The sequence below is a fragment of the Papaver somniferum genome, chromosome 6, assembly GCF_003573695.1.
Source record: "Papaver somniferum cultivar HN1 chromosome 6, ASM357369v1, whole genome shotgun sequence".
Classification (NCBI taxonomy): domain Eukaryota; kingdom Viridiplantae; phylum Streptophyta; class Magnoliopsida; order Ranunculales; family Papaveraceae; genus Papaver; species Papaver somniferum.
The window spans coordinates 6519898-6542155 of NC_039363.1; the positions used below are offsets into that span (position 1 = coordinate 6519898).

The window sequence follows — 22258 nt, forward strand, 5'->3', positions numbered from 1 at the left end:
CTGCGATCATCTAGACTGCAGGAGATACGAGCAAAGATGGACTACAACAGCTGCGATCAGCTAGACTGCAAAAGACACAAGCAAAGACAGACTGCAGCAACTGCGATCGGATTGACTGCATGAGCTGCGGGCAAAGTTGCACTGCAGCAGCTCCGATGAGCTGGACCGCAGGAGCGTCGAGCAAGGATGGACTGAAGCAGGTCCGATCAGCTGGACCGTAGGAGCGTCGAGAAAGGATGGACTGCAGCAGCTTCGATCAGCTGGACTTCATGAGCATCGAGAAACGCTGCACTACAACAGCTGCGATCAACTGGACTGCAAGAGCTTCGAGTAAAGCTGGACAACATCAGTTGCGTCCAACTGAGTGCAGCATCTATGAGAAAAACTGGACTTCATCAGTTGCGTCCAACTGAGTGCAGCAGTTGCTTAGAAACTGGACTACATCAGTTCGATCAACTGCAGTGTAGTAGTTTCTGCAGAACTGTATCAACTAGATAGTAGTAGTTATTAACGTTGATGTTTGCGATAATTATATCAAAAATATTATGGTGTATAGTCGCCCCATCTTAATCCTGTAACTCGTTGTAGTATTAAGAAGTTCGGGTTTCCTTTTGTTCCGATTTCTAGCAGCTGAATTTCGCATCACATTTAGGTGCTACGTAACTCGCCCCCAAGTGTGTGGAGTGTTATCAGCTCTTCTCAAAAGAGTTAATTTAGACCGTGATGTGTTACATATCTCGCCCCTAAGTGATGGTCATCCATGTTGAAGTGATATGCAACTCGCCCCTAGAAGACATTGGTTGTCATGCTGCTTAATGCTCGCACAAGGGTGCACTTCCTTGTTGCATATGGATCACGCATGGAATGAGGTTGAAAGTTTTTCTTCTATCAGGAATTCGCGCAGGGTGGCAAATACCACTATTCCATATGCGCACAGAATTGAGATGTGTGCATCTCCACATGCCTTGGCATGCGAAAATTCTCGCCACATTGTAGGTGTCCCATTGAACAAAAGTATGCATGATTATATGAAATGATACGAAATATTTAAATTGTATTTGTAACTTACGAGAAGTGCTATGGCGAGTCTGTTTATACAGTGATTAGGATTTCTACTGGCTAAGTTGACGTTTTCCAGTGGTGATGACTGTCGGACAGTATGTTGTGAAAATTTTCAGGCAATAGCACCTCCGAACTGTAAAATCAATCAAGTTTCTCGAGATCGATCATGCTACCGACGAACTCTCGAGGTAAATATCTTGATGAAATGTAATCTCAAACACGTTGTGGACAAAAAGTCTACACAACAGTTTCCACGAACTTTGGATTTGATTAAGTTGTGGGCCATAGTAGACACAACAGTTAGCAGGAACTTCGGAAACAGATCATGTTGTGGACTTAGAGATGATATAGAGTTTTCACTTAACGGTGGTTGATGACCTCTTTCGGTGTAGCCGCACCATGCCTTATATTAAGTTTTCCAAAAATGAATAATTTTTGCCTCCATGTTGGTGGGGATTGAAAGCTATGAACGCAATGAACCAAAAATCGGCGAGTCAATCGACTTGATCGTTAATGTGACGCTAATGATCGGAGAAAGTATTGATGTGATAGCTGATATTATGATGATTTACGTTGATAGTGTGCTAACTGAAATAGTTTGACCAGATTCAGTTGGTCAGGTTAGGAGGAATTATCCGTAGGTAAAATTGAATGGATCGGAGATGTCCAGTTTATTCTGGCTTAGCTCACACTTCGTCTTGGGACAATATTATACAAATTTTTTTGTAGTTGTATGGAAATATTCGAGAGCTCATGGATATGTATAGGTGGCTCTGACGTGGTGGTTCGTCTAAGGTGTATGCGGCTCAGTTGAAAGAACGGCGTGGTTGTAGGTGTCGACTTGATGTAACGGCTTAGCTTCACTAAATGACTTTTGGACGACCGTTCACAAAGTCTGCCTGCCTTGGCATCCGAAGATGATGAATATCGATGGATAAATGGTGATTGTCGACGCCGAAGATGACTTGGAAATCATACTGATGTTAAGATGTTGTGTGAGATATGACGTCATGATATGTGTAGTAGGTGGCATCATGCTGATACTATTCTGGTGAATGGGGGGTAGCTTCACGAAGACGTCATGCTGAAGAAGATGGATCGAACAACTTGGCTCTGTAGAAGCGGCTATGTCTGATGTAGTTTGAAAAGGCGTGGGTCTAACAACCACACTCAATATTTGGATTAGTAATCTGTATGGACTAACTCCAATATACTTTTGAGAGAATCAACTAGACAGTCAGACTCTATCTTAATAAAGTATATCAAGGAGTTATATCTCTCTTTCTTGATTCAATACTTACTCAAGCAAATAGAAATCTGCGAGTCTAATTGAATACAAGATAAATCACTTGAACGGTACCAAAGGCCAATTTTCAACAACCAAAGGTTGGATTTCCCAATTGATTGATTCAAACGCACAACATGTGATATTTCAATTATATAACAAAATATAATGCTGAAAAAATAAATAACACAGATACCAGAAGTTTTGTTAACGAGGAAACCGCAAATGAAGAAAAACCCCGTGACCTAGTCCAGATGGAACACACACTGTATTAAGCTTCTACAGACACTATCCTACTACATACTAACTCCGGTCTAGACTGTAGTTAAACCCCAATCAATCTCATATTGATCCAAGGTACAGTTGCGCTCCTATGTATTTGATCCCAGCAGGATACTACGCACTTGATTCCCTTAGCTGATCTTTCCCACAACTAAGAGTTGGTACGACCCAAAGTCGAAGGCTTTAATAAACAAAATTTCTTATGAGAAACAATGAATATTCCATAAAAATATACAATTAGAAGAACGAGGCAACAATAAGACCTTAATAGGAGGCAGCAAAAATTAAAACCTCTAACTAGGGAGGCTAGGCATTCAATTGTGGCGTGCATCCTAGTTCACATAAATGTAAGAGGCAACAATAAGACCTAACCCACCTCATAATTGGGGAGCACCTAGTAATGCATGACTCGGGTGAAAGCCATACCCTCTCTGGAACCTAAGTCCTGGAGAATTGGGGCGAAACGAAAGCCTATCCAGCAGAGACTCCTTAGTCGAAACACTAAGGTACTAATCTCTCTCCTAAGGAGTGTAGAAAATCGATCAGGGCGCCGCGGTACACAACTGAGTCAAGGATGCCTGGGGCGTCTGGAGCGTACCTGGCCATTCTTGACAAGTCATGACTCTGATACACACGGTCCTCAAGAAACCCCACTTAGGGTGTGGTATTGTAACCATAAGACATATCAGCGGAGGGACAAGAGGCCACGAACACAACTTATTGTTGGCATCACTGGATGGGAAGACCCACCCTAAGCAGGTAGGGGTAAGCTTCCTTGAATGGGCACTCAGGGGGGATATAAGGGCGGCACCCTCCACTAGGGAGCTGAATTGTGTCAAAGACGTCAATATCACAACACTTTTACTCACGCGAGTAATTAGAATTGCCGTATTGACGCGTCAATATATCCTGCAGAGGAAATAATACGAAAGATGATAACGCAAGATTAATGGGTTATTACTTGCAAAGGTAATGACCACCTGCGATTTTGCCGCACGACCAAAATAATACCCTGGGGAAAAGATAGGTCAAATCAACAAGGGGAGGCTGATTAAGACCTCACTATAAAACACAAAGACCACTTTAAACATAACGCTTATTATCTTGCAGGTGATGAATTTGACGCACAAAGCAAGACAGTACATATTTAATGCTTAAAGAACGCATAAGTAAAATTGAATAAGATAAATAACGCACAAGGACGGAAAGAAGTGCAGAACATGCTAAAAGTTAAATCGACGCGCAAATTATTTCTCATAGTGCAAATAACAGAGGTCGGTATGGGAATAACATATGGAGGTATTATTCTCCTTGTTAGAAATAATTTTGCATAGAAATAAAAATGTGTTTCTTTAATGTGACCCGCACTCAAATACTAGAGAATATCCAAAAACATAAAAGACAAAAGAAGAAAAGAAGCTAAAGATCATTTTGAGGCAAATCATCACTTGCGGGAATTTCAGCTTCTTTATCAACAATTCCAGCATCTTTTTCAACATTAGGAACAAAATCAGGATTTGGGTCTTTAGGAAGATCATTACCAGCTTCATCCTCTTTGGGTGGATCGTCGAGAAGAAGAGCCCCTTCATCATCACAACTATCATAATCATAATCGTAATCGCTTTCAGGTTCAAGAATTTCATCATCATCAACCACATCGAGAGGATTCACATCCAACAAAGGGAATGAATTGTTGAGACAAACTCGATCGGCAAGAGACTGGGATTTGATATGGCATTACCGTGCGGCACCTCTCTTAGCATTCTCCACGTAAACCTCAATCAATCTCTCAAGATACAAGCATCTCCTATTCGCCTTGTCCCGCGCACTTTTTGAGCCTTAGTCAGGTCAGAAATCAACTTCTGCATCGTAGACTGGAAGGATCTCTCAGACGCTGCGAATACAAAGGACATCAAATTAACATAAGAGCGAAAAAATCGCGCCAAACGAGGAAATTTCAAAAATAAAGCTGGGGCAGTCAGCCCAATATGACTACCTTCCTACTAAGAAATAAAATATTGGGACAAGGCAAGACCATTTTTTTCATATCCTCCATATACTTATCAAAATCATCACCTATTAAACCTTGAAGGCGAGACCAGATTTTCATTTCATCTTGGGAAAGAGAGGCATTCTTCTTCATCAGAATATCATGAGATTCCCATAATTGTGTATGTTGTTCACGCAGCTTATTCATGTTCACAGTCACCTTTATTTTATTCTTAATAATTTTCTCATTCTCCATAGTTAACTTCTTCATGAACATAAGTACGATATAGTCATAAAATAACTGCTAAAAGGTAAAACACACCTATGAGTTCTTGATTTTTATTGCGAATATTCTCAGGTACAATAGCTTCAGCAAGAAGATCATCCCTTAGCTTAGCATTTTGACGAGAAAGTTCTTGAATGGTATAACTAGACTCAGAGAACCCTTCGACTTGAACTAAGCGACGACGAGATTCCTAAGAAAGAAATAGTTTTAGACATGAAGGTGAGGTAAAGTAGCACAAGTTGAAAAGATACTTCTAAGGAAACACTTACCAACATATCAAAGGAAATAGTAACACTAGGGTCCAGCTGAGAGAAGATTTCGCTCCTACTTTATTTATATGGAGGAGACTCACTTAACAGTTTATCAAGAGCATCACAAAGACGAACTTGAGAGGGATCATTGATAGATGAACGAGCGACACTGATAATATCCAACAAAGGTTTAGTACCAGAGTCAACCCTTACATAAACATCTGAGCGGCAGTAGCGAGCATGGGAAGAGGAGAAGTAGTCATAACAATGCTCATAGAGGAGGCGGCAACAATATCCTTTGAAACAGTAATTGAAGAATTAATCATGGGCGCGGAGACATTCGCCTAAGCATAGGAAGAGATATCTACCATTGACGCGGATACATCATCGGAAGTAGAAATGACGTCATGCTCAGTTGGCGTGGCTTTCTCAGAAATATTAACCTCCTTTGAAGACGCAGAAATATCCATATAAGCTGAGGCAACAATGTTTTTCAAAGAAGCACCAATAGTATCATCAAGAAGGGAGGTACTTAACAATGATGTAGACATATTCGCAGTAGCATTAGGGGCGGAGCCCGTGGCGAAAGAGTCAACAACATCACCAAAAGAGACGTGTGGCTGAGAGCGAGGTTTATATTTGAGATCTGGCAAGATAAGAGAAGTATTGATTGCAGGAGGACGACACTATTTCTTGACCTTCTTCTTCTTGCCAATAACTTCACCCTTAGTACCCTTTGAATAACAACGCAGATAAGAAACAGAGGCAACAATATTGTTTTAAAGAAAATAAGGTGTTTCTTACTTCCTTGTCATGCGAAGGTTTCCTCTTGCGAGACTCATCGTTCTTAGAGATTGAAGAAGGATTAGGGTTTGAAACCTTAATACGGAGAACACTCTATGGGGAATTTTTTCTGCAACGAAATCAGTAGGGGAACATGAAGAACAACAACAGATATGAAGAACAGAAAGCAAGAAGAGCAGCAACAAAACAACAATAGCGGACTAAAAATTAAAACCAAGAAAATAAGATGACAGTGGTAGAAAGAGTAAACTAACCTTTGATGAGATTACATAAAACCCAAAGAAGATCAACACTAGTAAGATTTTCTGAGAAAGTAGGGATTGTAGAGTTCGAGAGGATGAAGATGAAGGAAATTCACAAAGAAGAAAGTAAAGAAAAAAGAAAAGTCTCTCTCCTCACCATGGTTAATAAGTAAGGAATCTGAGCAGAGAGGGACAGCCGATTAAATCAGAACGTGTCGATTGAAAAGGTAAAAGTCAATACGTGTAGACGGTCAAGCTGAAAACCCGAAAAAATGTCGGTTGAAAGGAATATTAAAAGATGAATGGGTGTGGAAAGAGGAAAATTAGAGTTTCTCTCATCGCTCCTTCTTTGAAAGTACGATAAGAGAAGAGGCAAAATGTGGGTGCAAAATACCACACACTCATTAGTTACGCGAATTAATATATTTAGTGATTATGCGAACACGAATGCACATTATATATCTAGGATGACGAATTTAATGATGTCACTAAGTCATGATAAAAGTGTGAAGATCTATGCTTTAGTGAAGAATCTGTGCGGCAATATAAATGTCCAAGCGATTTTGACGCACATCAGATCCGAAAATAGGGGCTTTATTAGCTGTCCTCCACTATGTAAACTCCTATAAAAGGGACCAACTACCATCGTAAAGGGGGACCTTTTGGTGAGCTAAGGATAGAATTTTAAGAGAGGGAGAGAGTTATTTATTTTCCAAGTTACGATTTTCTTTTATCATCTTTGTATTTGTTCTAAGTTATAATAAAAGATCTTGAGAATTTCACAATGATTTCTTAGATTATTTCATTGATTATTTTTAGGGTGTAATTGTGGGATTTCATGCAACTACAACAAAAATGCCAAATGAATCGCTTTCCGCATAACCAAATTCGTCTACTAAATCCTCAACATCTTTTTCTACTTGTTGTCAACTTCTAGTGTAGTGTATGCAGTTTCTTGTTTCTATACCTCGAAAGATCCCAACTTCAAGAAAGTTATCGGCGTATTTCCTAAAGTATGGGGAAGGCTTTTGGTAACACTCTTGCTGTTTTTCTTTATCTTGGCTATATGCACCATCCTTTATCTCCGATTGTTAAGTAGGACTTAAGACGAGTTTTAATGGGGGAACGCGGGTTGCTTTCATTATTTGCCTTACAATCCTTACACAATTGTGCTGATATACGTAACTACCGTCTGGAATGTCGCTATGGTAATCTCAGTGCTCTAAAAGGATTACGGTCCAGAACGACTGATAGAATGGAATAGTTAGTGGTATCCGGTAAAAACTTGTCGCCATGCTGTCACAATCTCCTACCAGCAATTGGACAAAACAAATACGTTGAAGGATGCTTTTATTTACTTTGTTCATTTACCTGTTGTTTTGTGTGATTCATGACTTCTTCGCGGTCATCTGTATTCACCCTAACAAATGTTGTGACCTTATGAGAGTGTCCATGTAATCACAGCTGCTAATGGGGGTACAAATTTACCAGGAAGGGTTCTCAAATCCGACAAACATGTCCAGTTTACACACACTCAGTCAGAGGTTTGTGTAATCTACGTAAGACAAAAATATCCATGTAAACATAGATATTAGAGTTAAAAAATGTTAGATCACGCACACTCAGTCAGAGGTTCAGAGAACCCAAGCGGCCATCATGGACTTTTAGAACGCTGCAGAGTATCACTTTCTTCAAAACGTCACACTTTGTGTAATTTTACTTTGGGTTATTTTGTTTTTGGTACTTAAGTTTTGTCCAACTTTTGAGTTTGGTCTAACATTTGTCCAGGTTGGTGTTTGGTACCTGAAAAAGACGTTGACCCGAATTGACTATGTTAAATATTGACTTATGTTTAGTAATTACAAAAAGAATTAAATAATATCTAATAGCTAAACAAATTTACTCTTGTACCCTTAACTTCATTTGCTGAATCGTCCAAGTCTACTCGCCGATACATAAATTCAACAGAGTTATATCTTAAATATGATCAATTTCGTCCACAATTCTAGATCAATTCCGTCCACAATTCCAAGTCAATTGTTTCTAATGCTTTCTTGCACAATCATTCATTCATATACAGATCATATCATTCATCTATTCAGCATTTCCAACAATCCTCCAGTTCAATCAATCATCAACCTGTAACTTCATTTTTTCAACTCATAAAAAGCATCACAACTTTATCCTTTTCTATTGCATCAACACCAACTTCTATCCTCTACAGATTCTTTTGCAATTCCAGCTGAAACCATTACCACTGCCATCTACTGTATGAGCTCATATCTGACCTGTAACCACCAACACCATCTGAATCTTCCGACCATTATTCAATCTCTTCAATTTTATCCTTTATGATTCATCACACTGCTGCAACCCTCTTTCATATCTCAGACCAGAACAATTGCACAATAACCCTTTTCAAAAACAATATCCCCACAGCATCTCAATTTGTTCCCTGATATCTTCTTCATGTTCTTCAAACCCTAACCTTCTCCCAATTGATTTGTTGAATTAATTTCACCAAATTTAGATTCATCTCACCCATCGAAAACTCTAAAACCACAAGAGCATCCACTTCCTTGTTGCAAAATCAGAATCAATTCACATAAACCCAAATTCATCTTTCGTTGTTGTAAACCCTAATTTCATGTATTTACAATTTTCATGACCCATGGATTTGATTCATCGATGGATATCGTCAATGGTTTTTGAAAATCTATATGTGGTTTCTTCTTTTTATCTTCACGAACTAAATAAGCTCAAATAAAAGCACCAACCCTAGCCATCTCTCGAACATGACCACGAAGAGAAAAGATATGTATTACTGAAAAATTCCTAACTCTCGATGTGATTTTTTCTGGTCTCTTTTTTCTTTGTTTGGGAAGATGAATAGAAGAAGATGAACCGTAAAGAGAAGATGGAGATTTTTAAGCCCCAGATCTATACTGTTGGTGTAAGACATGTGTTTGGATAGTCACCGTATGTTTGATAGTGACATCATAGCCATTAGATGCTAAGCCCAAACCAGGGATATATTTGTAAACTCATATAATTTATTACATAAAATTAATTAAAATCAAGTCAATAACAGTCAACTCAGGTCAACGTTTTTTCCAGGTACCAAACGCCAACCTGGACAAATGTTAGACCAAACTCAAGAGTTGGACAAAACCTAAGTACCAAAAATAAAATAATCCTTTTACGTTGCTAATAGCTGGACACTATATGCATGGTCGCAACTCACATCATGACCTACAATCATTTTGCTAATTAATTCCAATTGATTGCGTTGTACTTTCACAGTTTCCACTACTAGAGTTCACCTCTATAGGAAAGCTGGCTCCATGCCGTCACAATCTTCTACGATATATGGTCAATCAGTTACTTAAAGTATTCTGAATCTAATCTATCAAAAAGAAATTTTTAGCGAATTACCAATTCAATCTAAAGATCCTTCCTCGAGTCTCGATAAGAAATAAAATTTAAAAGAAGAAAAACCTTGACAATGTAAAATAAACCTTGTCATCATCGTGAAACACGGACTAAAATATTTTGAGATGTCAGGCGATTCAAAATCAATTATGCTTTCACAAAATTGGTTAAAAAGACCAAAATCAACAATTTCTGGGTGAAACAGACTTGTACATTTTGATATTGTTTATATGGACATGAATCAAAAAGATACTGTTCAATTATCCATTTTAAATATTTCACCAAGAATTATTTTTATTAATTAACTGGAAAAGACCAATATGCCCTTATCTTCTTTAAATGTTTGTGGAGACCTTCGAATGATAGATAATACCAGATTGAATCGCATGATGCTTATGAGAATTTATCGAAGCGAATCAATCAGTGTAACTAAAATATGATTAAGGTGGTGATCAAGTTGTGAATTATGAAGCTAAGCAACTAGGGTGCGAAGTAAAACATCTTACAGAGTTGGATTAGGGTTTTTTTTTTCTAGATTTGGTTTTGAAATTTTATGGAATTGATGAGATTGTTGAGTTGCTGATGAAAAACGAAAGGGTTTGATGTGTAATTGTTATTATGGATCAATTTCATGAAGAACCGAAGTATCAGGGTTTCTGTGTCGAGTGTTGTTTTGGGAATTAATGAATAAAACCAGAAGGAGAAGGATTGATAAATTTATCATTAAGACAAGAAAAAATTATTGTGCTAATTTGTGATAAATAAGATTAATCGTGAAATTGAAAGAAATTAGTGTTTCAGTGAGGAAGTCAAAGAAGATATCAAAGTGAAGAAGAAACTGATCTCAACTGCTTAAAGGAAATTACTTCAAGGTAATCGTCTTTATGGATTGAATTAGTAAAGTTATTCAGTTCCGTTGCTAGATTTATGTGTTTGCTAAGGAAACTGTTCATCTATCATTCAATTGAGTAACATTGTGGATACAATGTTGTTTATATACTTCTTGCAAATGGATTTCGATTTAACGAATTAAATTTGTTTTTTTGTTCTTGTTGGAGATATGTTACATTCTTTGAGACAACACTTAATGAAGAAAACACGTGATAATGGAGATGACACAAACTTTGATTGGAAATTGCATAGTTTGGTCATGGAAACACATGATTCCCATTAATTCTCTTTGTTTCACGTTTATGATATTATGATTGATATTACTGAACAAAACAGATTTCATAATTGCCTCACAGATTAAACCTAGATGATACCAGTTTCACCCTGCATATTCTTAAAAAAAAAATGAGCAAGATGAGACTGGTTTTTCATCATGCATATATTATATACAAAAAGACACTTTGATTATGCACGTTCAGGAATAGATAATTTTGGAGTGGAAAAAACCTGTTTCATCCTCTACGTTTTGGCGAGGATATGTTTTTGTCAGGATGTATCTGGTTTCATCCTGCATATTCTACGAAATTATAGTGTAAGCTAGCTAACTCAAATTTATATGAATTTAACAACAAATTAACAATGAATTAACAACAATTATAGTGTAAGCTAGATAACTCAAATAAATTTCTTCATGTTAATGGACCTGCAATTAAAATATACACGTTCTTAAATGAATCCATTTTTATAATTGCAAGCAAAGATCGATTTTCACAAACAAAAAACCTATCTTAAATACATAAATATCTCTTCTTCTTTTTTGTAACGACCCATATTGCTAAACAACCTAATCACACGATGGTCGTAGTTCTTTTTCAACTTCCAACAACCTAATGACACGATGCTTATCTTCTTCCTTAGAATTGCTTCGTCTCCAAAGGCGTCACTATTAGTCATTACTCATTCTATGAAGTAGAGAACATATATTCCAGAGTTAGGACTACAAAAACAAGTCTTGATTTAGTTTGTATGTCATAATGAACTACAGTAACAGATTTCAACACATGATGAAACCTGGATAAAACTAGGCTCATCCAATGGCAACACATGATGAAACCAATTTCATCCAGTGAGAAACATAATAAAAACGACTTCATCCAATGATAACCCATGATGAAACCAATTTCATCCAGTGATAACACATAGTAAAACCAATTTCACCTAGTCATAACACATGATGAAACCAATTTCATCCTTGCCAACACATGATAAAACTAGGTCATCCAGTGGCATCACATGATGAAACCAATTTCATCCAGTGATAACACATGAAAAATATCAAAGCATACACTAAGATGAAAAATTCATAAACTAAGACGAAACCTTTTGAAATCAAATTATGATCAAAAAGACAATTAGGGTTTGGAAACTTAACGATTTGAACATGTTCTTCAATTCTAATCTTGTGAAATTGATTTGACACAAATATCTAATTCTTTAAGTTTATGAATTTTGAGAAATTTCAATTAAATTAGGGCATTCTATAAATTTGGGAAAGTCAAATTGGTGTTATTAGCGATGGTGGTGGAGGAAGATGATGTTGGGGTGGTGGCGGAGATGGCACGGTGGTGTTGGTGGTAGTGGAGGAAGAGGATTTAGTCAGTGGTGCTCATGTCTTGGGGAGAAAGTTTTGATGTACAAGAAGAAAGTTTTAATGGCGTGGGATTTAGTTGGTGGTGAAGAAGCAAGTTTGATGTACAAGAAGAGAAAGTCTTGATGTTAATGGCGGAGAAAGCTTGGGCAAACTTTCTGCTCGTGAAGAAAGATAGAAGACGATTGATGTTTTTGAGACGATGTGATAGAAAAAAAGAAAGATGCTTTAAGGATATTATAGCCAACATACTATTTAATTTTTCCCGTCCATTTCACCCGGACGGAAAGTTTACTCATCCATATCAACGGGAAAAACTACTTTAATGGTCAAATGACCAATTTTCTGTCATGCTTTCCCACTCCTCTCATCCAAAACCAACATACACAAAATCTTTTTCAACTTGCAAACAAATCGTCTACGGATTGTGAAATCTTGCAAAATATTACATATCTCTGATCTATAAATATCATACACGTATAGATCCCCACTAGCTGAATGAAACTTGAGAAAAATACTTCTGCGCGAAATTGTTGAGCCAGAGGCAAGCCGAAATAACGCCCAATGTGACCGTTAAGTCCGGAACTTGGGCGCACCCGATGTGCTGCTGTTTTTAGTGCATGTTGTCTCTTTTAATTATATCTCGGACTCCGTCTATTTTTTCATAAGATCACTCAAACTCCAAGTCATCTGGCTCTGCCCAGTGAGTGATGTCAGTCTGACTATTTCTCATATTTTCTATATATATAAATGCATCTCTCTCTAATTCAACCACCGCCATCTCTCTCTGCTTTCCTCATTAGTATTCATCTAATTCTAATACCAGTTTCATTTTTATCAATTCCATCTCCCTGTCTCTCTCTAATCTCTGTCTCTACCATCTATAGAATTCCAAATCATGAATAGAGAACCACCCCACAAATCCATGAGATTTTTCGGCATATTTAAGGAAGCCTCTAAAATCACATTTTCATGGAAAAAATTATTCTTTCAGATTCTTTTAGCAACAATCCTCCCTCTAACCATCCTTAACTTATCTGATATCCAAATTTCCGACTTCATTGAAAACCATACGTATCGGAACAACAAGAGAGCCAGATATATTGCTCACATAGTAACTAAAATCGTCTACGCAATCCTCACCCTTTTATTCTATTTGTTATCAACTTCTAGCGTAGTTTATACTGTTTCTTGTTTCTATGCTTCCAAAGATACCAAGTTCAAGAAAGTTATTGGTGTATTCCCAAAGGTATGGGGAAGGCTTTTGGTAACATGCTTGCTGTTTTTCTTTATCTTGGTTGTATTCACCATCGTTTATCTCGTATTGTTATTAATATTTGTGACAAGGCTTGATGGGAACGCGCGATTGGCTTTAATCATCTGCTTCTCAATTCCTTACATAATTGTGCTCATATACATAGCAGTTGTTTGGAATATCGCCATGGTAGTCTCGGTACTGGAAAAAGCTTACGGTATAACAGCATTGAAAAGAAGTAAGAAATTGATTTACGGCAAGATATGGGTATCTGTTGCTATACTCGTTGCCTTGAAATCATTTTCATTGGCATAATTTTTGCGTTGTCTTTACTAGTGGTTGACGGAAGAAGAGCACTGAACTTGGTGGGTAAAATATTTGTGGGAATCGTTTGTTATTTGTTAATGGTTATTATGTTTCATTTTTCATTTTTCTCTTGTAAACCAAGCAGTTATCTATTTCGCCTGCAAAGCTTACCACAATGAAGACATAGCTATTAGAGAATATATTATACTGCTTTACTTATTTTTATTAAGGAGAATATCTCCTGTCATTAAAAATCAATGGCGAGGGAACAACTGAAGCTCACAGACATTGCCGAGGCATATAGTTATATGCATCTACAGCAACCCGATGATGCTTTCTACATGGATACCGGTGCTACGTCGCACCTCACTGCTGATCCAGGTAATCTACACAACGTTTTCAATTCTAGCAATGTACGCTCTATCTTAGTTGGCAATGGCAATAGTATTCCAGTTACTGCCAGTGGTACCAAGTTCATGACCCTTCCCTCTCGTACTCTTCAACTCAAAAATACCCTTGTTGTTCCCGATATTATCAAAAACTTAGTTTCCGTTCGTAAGTTCACCATTGATAATCGTGTGTCTGTTGAGTTTGATCCTTCTGATTTTTCTGTGAAAGATCTGAGTTCGAGGAAAATTATCCTTCGATGTAATAGTTCCGGGGAGCTCTATCCGATCACCAATTCTATCGTGCCACCACAAATATCATCCCAGTCTTCCCCCATTTCTCTTGCTGTCTTTTCGCCGGATATTTGGCATAGCCGCCTTGGTCATCCCGGCAAGGCTGTTTTAGATGTTCTTCAAACAAATAATTCTATTCATTGTAATAAGAATCAACATTCTAAACTTTGTCATTCATGTCAAGTTAGTAAACATGTTAGATTACCATTTTATGAATCAAATTCCATTACTTTTCCACCATTTGATTATTAGAGAATATGTTATACTGCTTTACTTATTTTTATTAAGGAGAATATCTCCTGTCATAATTATTGTCATGAGGAGATTATCTCCGCCATACCATCTTGGATTTGATGATAATTTTCTTAGTGATTTCTATTCACCAGGATTCTTATTATATAAAACAATAGTATCCCTTTTGGGAATACAAAAATTATGGCGGAGATAATCTCCTCATGGCAATAACTATGACAGGAGATATTCTCCTTAATAAAAATAAGTAAAGCAGTATAATATATTCTCTAATATTTACAAATGTTGCTGCTCACCCGGACAACTCTTATGTCAATTTGGTGGGAAGAAATGGGGAAGTTTAGTTCCATGTCTCCATTTGATGCTTGTTGGTTTTGATTAATTTGTGAAGGTACATAAAGAAATTTGTGGTGTATATTCTATCGATTATAATCATGGTTCTCTCTTCTTGCACTTAACCATGTCTGTCATTGACTTTTAATTATTGGATTCATCTTTGTCCCCTCCTGGAAGCCATCCATTTTTATATATTTCCGTCTCATTATTCAAAAGTCTTCACCTCTCGCACTCCAATCGCCCAAAACAACATTAGAATATCTCATAACTTGCAAACCAGTTGGCCACGGATTGCAATCTTGAAAGAAAATTAATATCTCTGAGTCTGACCCAGCTAATCACGTTTGTAGCTAACTAATATACAGGTATGTCCCGTAGATTATACTAGTTGAGGAAAACTTAAGAAATTACTTCTTTAGCCGATATTGTTGAACTAGAAGCAGACACAAATAACGCCCGATGCGACCAAAAAATCTGCAATCATTGCACAAGATCTCTGTCTCTCTCTCTCGCTAGTGATTCATAGTTCAATTATGCGCTACCATTCCGCTCAATCAAAACCAACACCAAAATATATTTTCTCACTTGCAAACTATTGTCTACGGATTGCAAAATAAAAACAAGTGGAAACTGTTAAGCCAGTAAATCATTTTTTGGGGGGTATATTTTAGTTGGCTAATTAGCTACTTGCCAAAAACTGGTCCCCTGCCCTCCAAGCAGCCATCTATATTAATATGTCCCTGTCTCATCATTCAAAAGTCATCACCTCTCCCACTCCCCTCCCTAAAAACCAGTCGGCCACGGATTACAATCTTGAAAGAAAATCAATATCTTGCCAGCTAATCACATTTGAAGCTATCTCATACAAGCATGTACCCATACGGATTAAACTAGTAAAGGAGAACTTAAGAAAACTACTTCTGGTTGTTAAGCCAGAAGCAGACCCAAATAAGGCCGACCATAAGTATGCAATCATTGTGCATACGCCTCACTAGTGAGCCATCATATACACCTCATGCATTGCTGTTTATCATGTTTGTCTCAAGGTCCTTTATCCAAAGTGCTTCCCATATATGTTTGTATATAAATGCGTTCAAACTCCAACGTCTGTCATATTAGTATTCGTCTAATTATAATATCAATTCTCATAATTAAATTTGGTTTATTTGCATCAATTCCTCTCTTTGTATTTCCATCTATATCATCTCTAGAATTGCAAATCATGAATAGAGAACCACCTCATAAATCCATGGGATTCTGCGGCATGTTTAAGGAAGCCTTTAGAATTACATTCTCATGGAAAAAATTATTCACACATATTCTTCTTGCTACAATCCTCCCTACAACCATCCTTTACTTGTCTGATATCCAAGTTTCCGACCTCATCACAAGCCATACATATCACAACAACAAAAAGCTAAATGGATTGCATTCGGAATAACCAAACTCATTTATTCAATCCTCATCCTTTTTCTCTTTATGTTCTCAACTTCCAGTGTAGTTTATTCTGTTTCTTGTTTCTATACCTCGAAAGATGTCAACTTCAAGAAAGTCATTAGCGTATTCTCTAAGGTATGGGGTAGGCTTTTGGTGACAATTTTGTTGTTTACTTTTATCATGGGAATATACATATTTGTGACTCTTGGATCGTTAGTACTATTTGTGAGTCGTGAGTTTGGACCCGAAGGTGAAGGAGCTTATAAAGTACTGGTGTTTCTTGTTTGTATATCGATACCTTCCTTTATTGCATACGTTTACATCACTATTGTTTGGAATATTGCTATGGTAATTTCGGTGCTGGAAAAGGATTACTGGGTAAAAGCGCTAGTAAGGAGTATGAAACTGATTAAGGGAAAGATATGGGTTTCATCCGCAATCTTCGTTGCGCTGGAAACCATTTTCACAGGTTTAATGATCGCATTCTCTTTACTGGTGCTTGATGGGAAGATACTAAATTTGGTGGGTAATATATTTGTGGGAATCGTATGTTATTTGTTAGCGGCTTTTATGCTTCATTTTTCTCTTGTAATCCAAACAGTGATCTATTTCGTCTGCAAAGCTAAGCACAACGAGGACATATCAAATGTTGCTGCTCACCTAGACGTTTCTAATGCTAATTCGGTTGGGGGAAATGAGGAAGTTTAGTTTGTCTCAGTTTTGAATAATTTGCAAGAGTTGTATAATGAAATTGGTGATAGCATACAGAAGGTGTGTATTGTATTGATTATAATTTATACATGGTTTTCTTTTCATGTGTGTCATTGACTTTTAAGTACCAGATTCAAATCTATCTGTTTTATCTCCTAGTTCAAATCATGCAAGGGGGGAATGCCTTAAACATGAAATAAAGATGGGAGCTAATTTGTATGGGAAGTCCTATTGAATCTATTAGTTACTTTGCTCAATTTTCTTTGTTATTGCTGTTTTGTGTGCTTGTGGTATCTTTCCAGAAATAAAAAGCTCTTTTGTTTCTAGTATTCAAAACTCTCTAGGTTTCTGAATGCATCTAAAAAAATTATTAAGGTTCCAATCCTCGTTTGACTTGGCGAATTGAATTGCTAATTCAATCAGAATAAGTTAATTATGCTTGGATCGGTTCATTTGACCCATTTTTTCTTACAAAGTAAGTTAATGATATAAATAAATCAAAGACATTTATAAACTATTAGCTATACTAGGCATAAACATTTGTATATGATAGCTCTAGTTCTAAACAAATGATGTTACGTACTTCAAAAGAATTATAGGCGGCCATATACCTTGCTTCATGAGTCAATTGGATGGTTAAGTTTTGAGCCGATACGAACTAGCCACCGGAAAGTTAAGAAAAATTACAAATGTATCTCCGGCCTACCCAAAAGAATTTTATGAGCTATTGACACTAATGAACAGTCAAGGAACAATTCAAATCTTTAACAATCCTCCAAAGGTTGTGAATAAGTCCAATTCACCTTGAATAAATTTGTTAATCTTATTGAATTGGAAATGACTGATTCCAAACATTTGAATTTATTTCTCAACTTGTTGTGTCTAAACCTAAAGTCCAATATAGATAGTCAACTAGACATCTGCCCAGCAGACTTTCCCCATTTAGTTTGTGTATAAATATGTTTCAGTGCAAAATGCAATCCAAACACCATATAATCTCTCCACTTTCTTCATTATTTTTCATCTGATTCTGCTATGTTCTCTCAATCTACAAAAATCATGAATAGAGAACCACCCCATAAATCCATGGGATTTTTCGGCATGTTTAAGGAAGCCGATAAAATCACATTCTCATGGAAAAAACTTTTCTCAAATATTCTTCTAGCTACAATCCTCCCTCTAGCCATCCTTCCTTTACTTGTCTGATATCCAAATTTCCTATTTCATCGGTCACCATACATATCAAAACAATAGAAATGCCAAAAATACTGCTCATTTAATAACTAGAGTCATCTACCCAATCCTCACCCTTTTGTTCTATTTGTTGTCAACTTCTACGGTAGTTTATACTATTTCTTGTTTCTATACCTCGAAAGATACCAACTTCAAGAAAGTCATTGATGTATTGTCTAAGGTATGGGGAAGGATTTTGATAACATTTTTGTTGTTTTTCTTTATCTTGGCAGTATGCACCATCCTGTATCTCGGATTGTTATACTGGTTTGTGGCAACTTTTGATGGGCCAGATTATAAAGCATTTTCTATTATCATTGCTTTTACAACTCCTTACTTGAGTGTGTTTGTTTACACGGCTATTGTTTGGAATATGGCTATGGTAATATCAGTACTGGAAAAAGATTATGGTATAAAAGCGTTAGTAGAAAGTATGAAATTGATTTACGGCAAGATATGGGTTTCTTCTGCTGTCTTTGTGGTGCTTGAAATCATTTTTGCGGGTACAATTATCGCGTTCTCTTTACTGGTGCTCAACAGAAACATATTGAATTTGGTGGGTAATATATTTGTAGGAATTGCTTGTTATTTGCTCCTGCCTGTTTTGTTTCATTTTTCTCTTGTACTCCAAGCAATTACCTATTTTGTCTGCAAAGCTTACCATAATGAGGACATATCAAACATTGCTGCTCACCTAGACATTTCTTATGTCACTTTGGGCAGGAGAAATGAGGAAGTTTAGTTTGTTTTTTTTCCTTTCCGTTTGGTACTGGTTGGTTTTGATAAGCTTGTGACATTACATACAGAAATTTGTACATTGTGGTTTTAGTGATACTGGTTTGTGTATTGATTATACATGGTTTTCTTTTCTTGAACCTAAGAGTGTCTGTCATTGACTTTGAAGTATTGGGTTCAATTTTTATCTGTTTCGACAGCTTCAAATCATGCAAGGGGAATACTTACCTTAAAGAAGAAGAAAAGATCATTTCCAAAAAAAACAGAATCAAAAAAAGCATTAATTTCTATATGTTTGTATCTCATCTCATCATTCAAGTATTGGATTCAAATTTATCTGCTTGACTAGATCAAATCATGTAAGGGAAAAACAAAACATACCTTAAACATGAAATGAGGATAGTTAGTTACTTTGCTCAGTTATCTTTCCTACCCGCATTCAAGCTGACAGATTCTTAAAGTGCAAATGCTTAAAGGTTGATTCTAACTTCTAAGTTATACAAACGTCCCTGCATCCCATATGGGCATTTCCAATCCGGACCAATTGTAGGGGAGAAATATTGCACAGAGCTAAAACATGACCTCGCCCTGACTAAGACAACTATCAACACTAAGAAGAGAGAAACTAGGCGAAGAGAAATTATGCGAAAAGGAGAAAGAAGCACGAAGAACAACCATGCGATAGGCATGGCACGATGTATATCAAGAAAAGAACGAAGCAGTAGCGCGAAGGACAACGACATCTCCCCAAAGCCTGGCGAATAAGACAGAGTGAACAGAGATCAGCTAGTAGAGATTTTGCACGTGAATCCATTTGTCTTCTACCATAGTATTTTCTTATATAAGGGTTCAAATAATGAAGAGAGAGGGAGGCCAAAAAGATAATTTGGTCAAGTATCAAACCAAAAAGCCACTATTAGAAGAGAGGAAAGAAGCCTTTAGAGTTAATATTTTATTTGTCATCTTCATTGTTATATATTTGAATCTTCACCATATTTGTAAGAACACCAGATCCTTAATAAAAAGCTCGTGTGAAGATCATATCTAGTGTCAAGAGGTGTATGATATCATTAATGTTTAACTTTATTTCCATGACTTTTTGTGTTCTTACCATTTCATTGGGTGTAGTTGTGGTATTTTCCGCAACTACATTTTGGCGCTAGAAACAGGGAGGATTTATCCTCGCCTGTTGATGCACAGATAAAAATCACCATCTGTCCAAGTGTGATTATCATTTTACCACCATCTTCCTTCCCCGTCGCAAGAATACACCATGGTTATTTGAGGTCATCATGGTTTTGAAACTCATTTCTTTAGAAAACTCTTTCAAAAGCAACACATCTTCTCAATACTCTAAAAAACACTGAAAAACCTAGCCATGCAAAGGGAAAATTTGAACAGTTGGTATGAAAAAGAATCATCTACCGCAGAGGAAGATCCACAATATTGGACAGAGTGGGTTAAGCCGTATGACCCAGAAAGACCAATGATAGACATCAGCAGAGGCAGTGGAAGAAGAGTAAGTCGGTTCCGCTATCAGAACCAAGATGAGGAGATCTTTGCACTCCAGTACGAAAACGAAGCAAGATTCACACAATGGAAAGAAACGTAGAAAATGTTGATAGAAGAACGAATCAACCTTACACAGGAGCATAGATGGTTGAAGATAAAAAATCAGAACCTAAGAAGAAGGTGACAAGAATACGAACGGGGAATAGAATGTGGAGAAAACTACAAGAGGACCTGTAGGAACGGAGAGACGGGGAGAATGAGACAAACAGACAGGGATCTATGGAGCGAGATGCATCCGAAAAATCGAAAGGGATATCGAATGAGCAGGATAATGGTGCACCGGAATAAACAATGGACAAAAATGGCTCAGCATGAGAACTACACCCAAACCGCTATAAGAGGAAATCATGAAACTTAAGACATATCACACTTTACACCCACAAATCGGAGGGGTGGAAGATCGCGAAAGAGAACCAAGGGAAAAATCCGCGAAGACAATAAATACAACCTCACCAGGAACCATGCCTCAACACAAGCCTGATGAAGAGAAAAGAAAATATCGTCAGTCACACGCTGCTCATTTTGCAACGACTACCCGAGGAAGGAAAAAGAACCTGAAAAGCTGAGGCAGAAGAAGTAAACCATGTATCGACCGAAAGAAACTCTAAATACAAAACGAGTTCTTTTGACAAGAAAGTGAGCAAGCCAAAGGCGATACCAAAGCTACAAAGCGAAGCAGCAAGAATTACTCGTAAGACCTCAATAAGGGGCAACAAGATACTATTAAAACCTCTACCTAGGGAGGCTGGGACAACAGTTGTGGTGTGTCAGCTTAGTTCGCACAAATCTGTGCGACCGTAGGACTGCACAGTGTGAAAGAGGCGACCCTTAAGCCCTAACGCGCGTCATAGCTGGTGATCCTGGGAAAGTTCCTTATATTGGGGCGAAATGCCTATCCGCTAGAGGCAACTGAGAACGAACCACTCAGCGAATAAGTTCTCCGGTATGGGTGTAAAAGCATGCCAGAGGAGATATAAGATGGCCTGGAACGTGTGATACACCCGGTCCAAAGAAACCCCACCTATGGTGTGATCTCGTGCCTAATAAACTACATAGGCTAAAAGAATGAGGTTGCGACCACACTGGTTGTTGCATCACTGCATGGGAGGAGCCCAACTGAAATGGTTAGGGGAAACCTCCTTGAAGGGGAGATTCAGGGGGAATATAAATGGACGTCACCTTCCATTAAGAAGATGATTGTGTCAAAGACGACAATTTACTGGGCTTTCTACTTAGTACATTGTCGCAGAATAACCTGAGGAGGTAAGAATACTAACACAGTTAAGGAGAGATCGATGGCCAATGACTCGCGAGAGCACATGGAACTGAGATCTCGTCGCCCAACAGGTGGAAGACCCTACCCAAGGCGACCATAAGTTCTTTAAAGTTTTACGTGGGGAAGGAAGTAAAACCTTAACTAGGAGGCAGTTAAGACCTAATAAAATTAAGCAAAAATAAAGGAGCGAAGAAAATCAAGGAGATAGGAGAACCGTCAGAATAATACAGAACCTCGTTGACGAAAGCATTAAAACGCGAATGGGGTCAAGGAGAACCTCCCTTAGTCTCAAC

The 22258-nt window shown here is 37.5% G+C and overlaps 2 protein-coding genes across 2 annotated transcripts; both read left to right on the forward strand.

The window, feature by feature from the left end:
- Positions 1 to 13070: 13070 nt before the first annotated feature.
- On the forward strand, positions 13071 to 13742 carry LOC113290399. The gene has a single exon (XM_026540007.1). The coding sequence runs from the start codon at positions 13071 to 13073 to the stop codon at positions 13740 to 13742; it is 672 nt and encodes a 223-aa protein (XP_026395792.1).
- Positions 13743 to 16618: 2876 nt separating this feature from the next.
- On the forward strand, positions 16619 to 19124 carry LOC113290400. Its single transcript, XM_026540008.1, has 2 exons — positions 16619 to 16964; positions 18616 to 19124. The coding sequence occupies exons 1-2, from the start codon at positions 16619 to 16621 to the stop codon at positions 19122 to 19124; spliced, it is 855 nt and encodes a 284-aa protein (XP_026395793.1).
- Positions 19125 to 22258: the final 3134 nt, after the last annotated feature.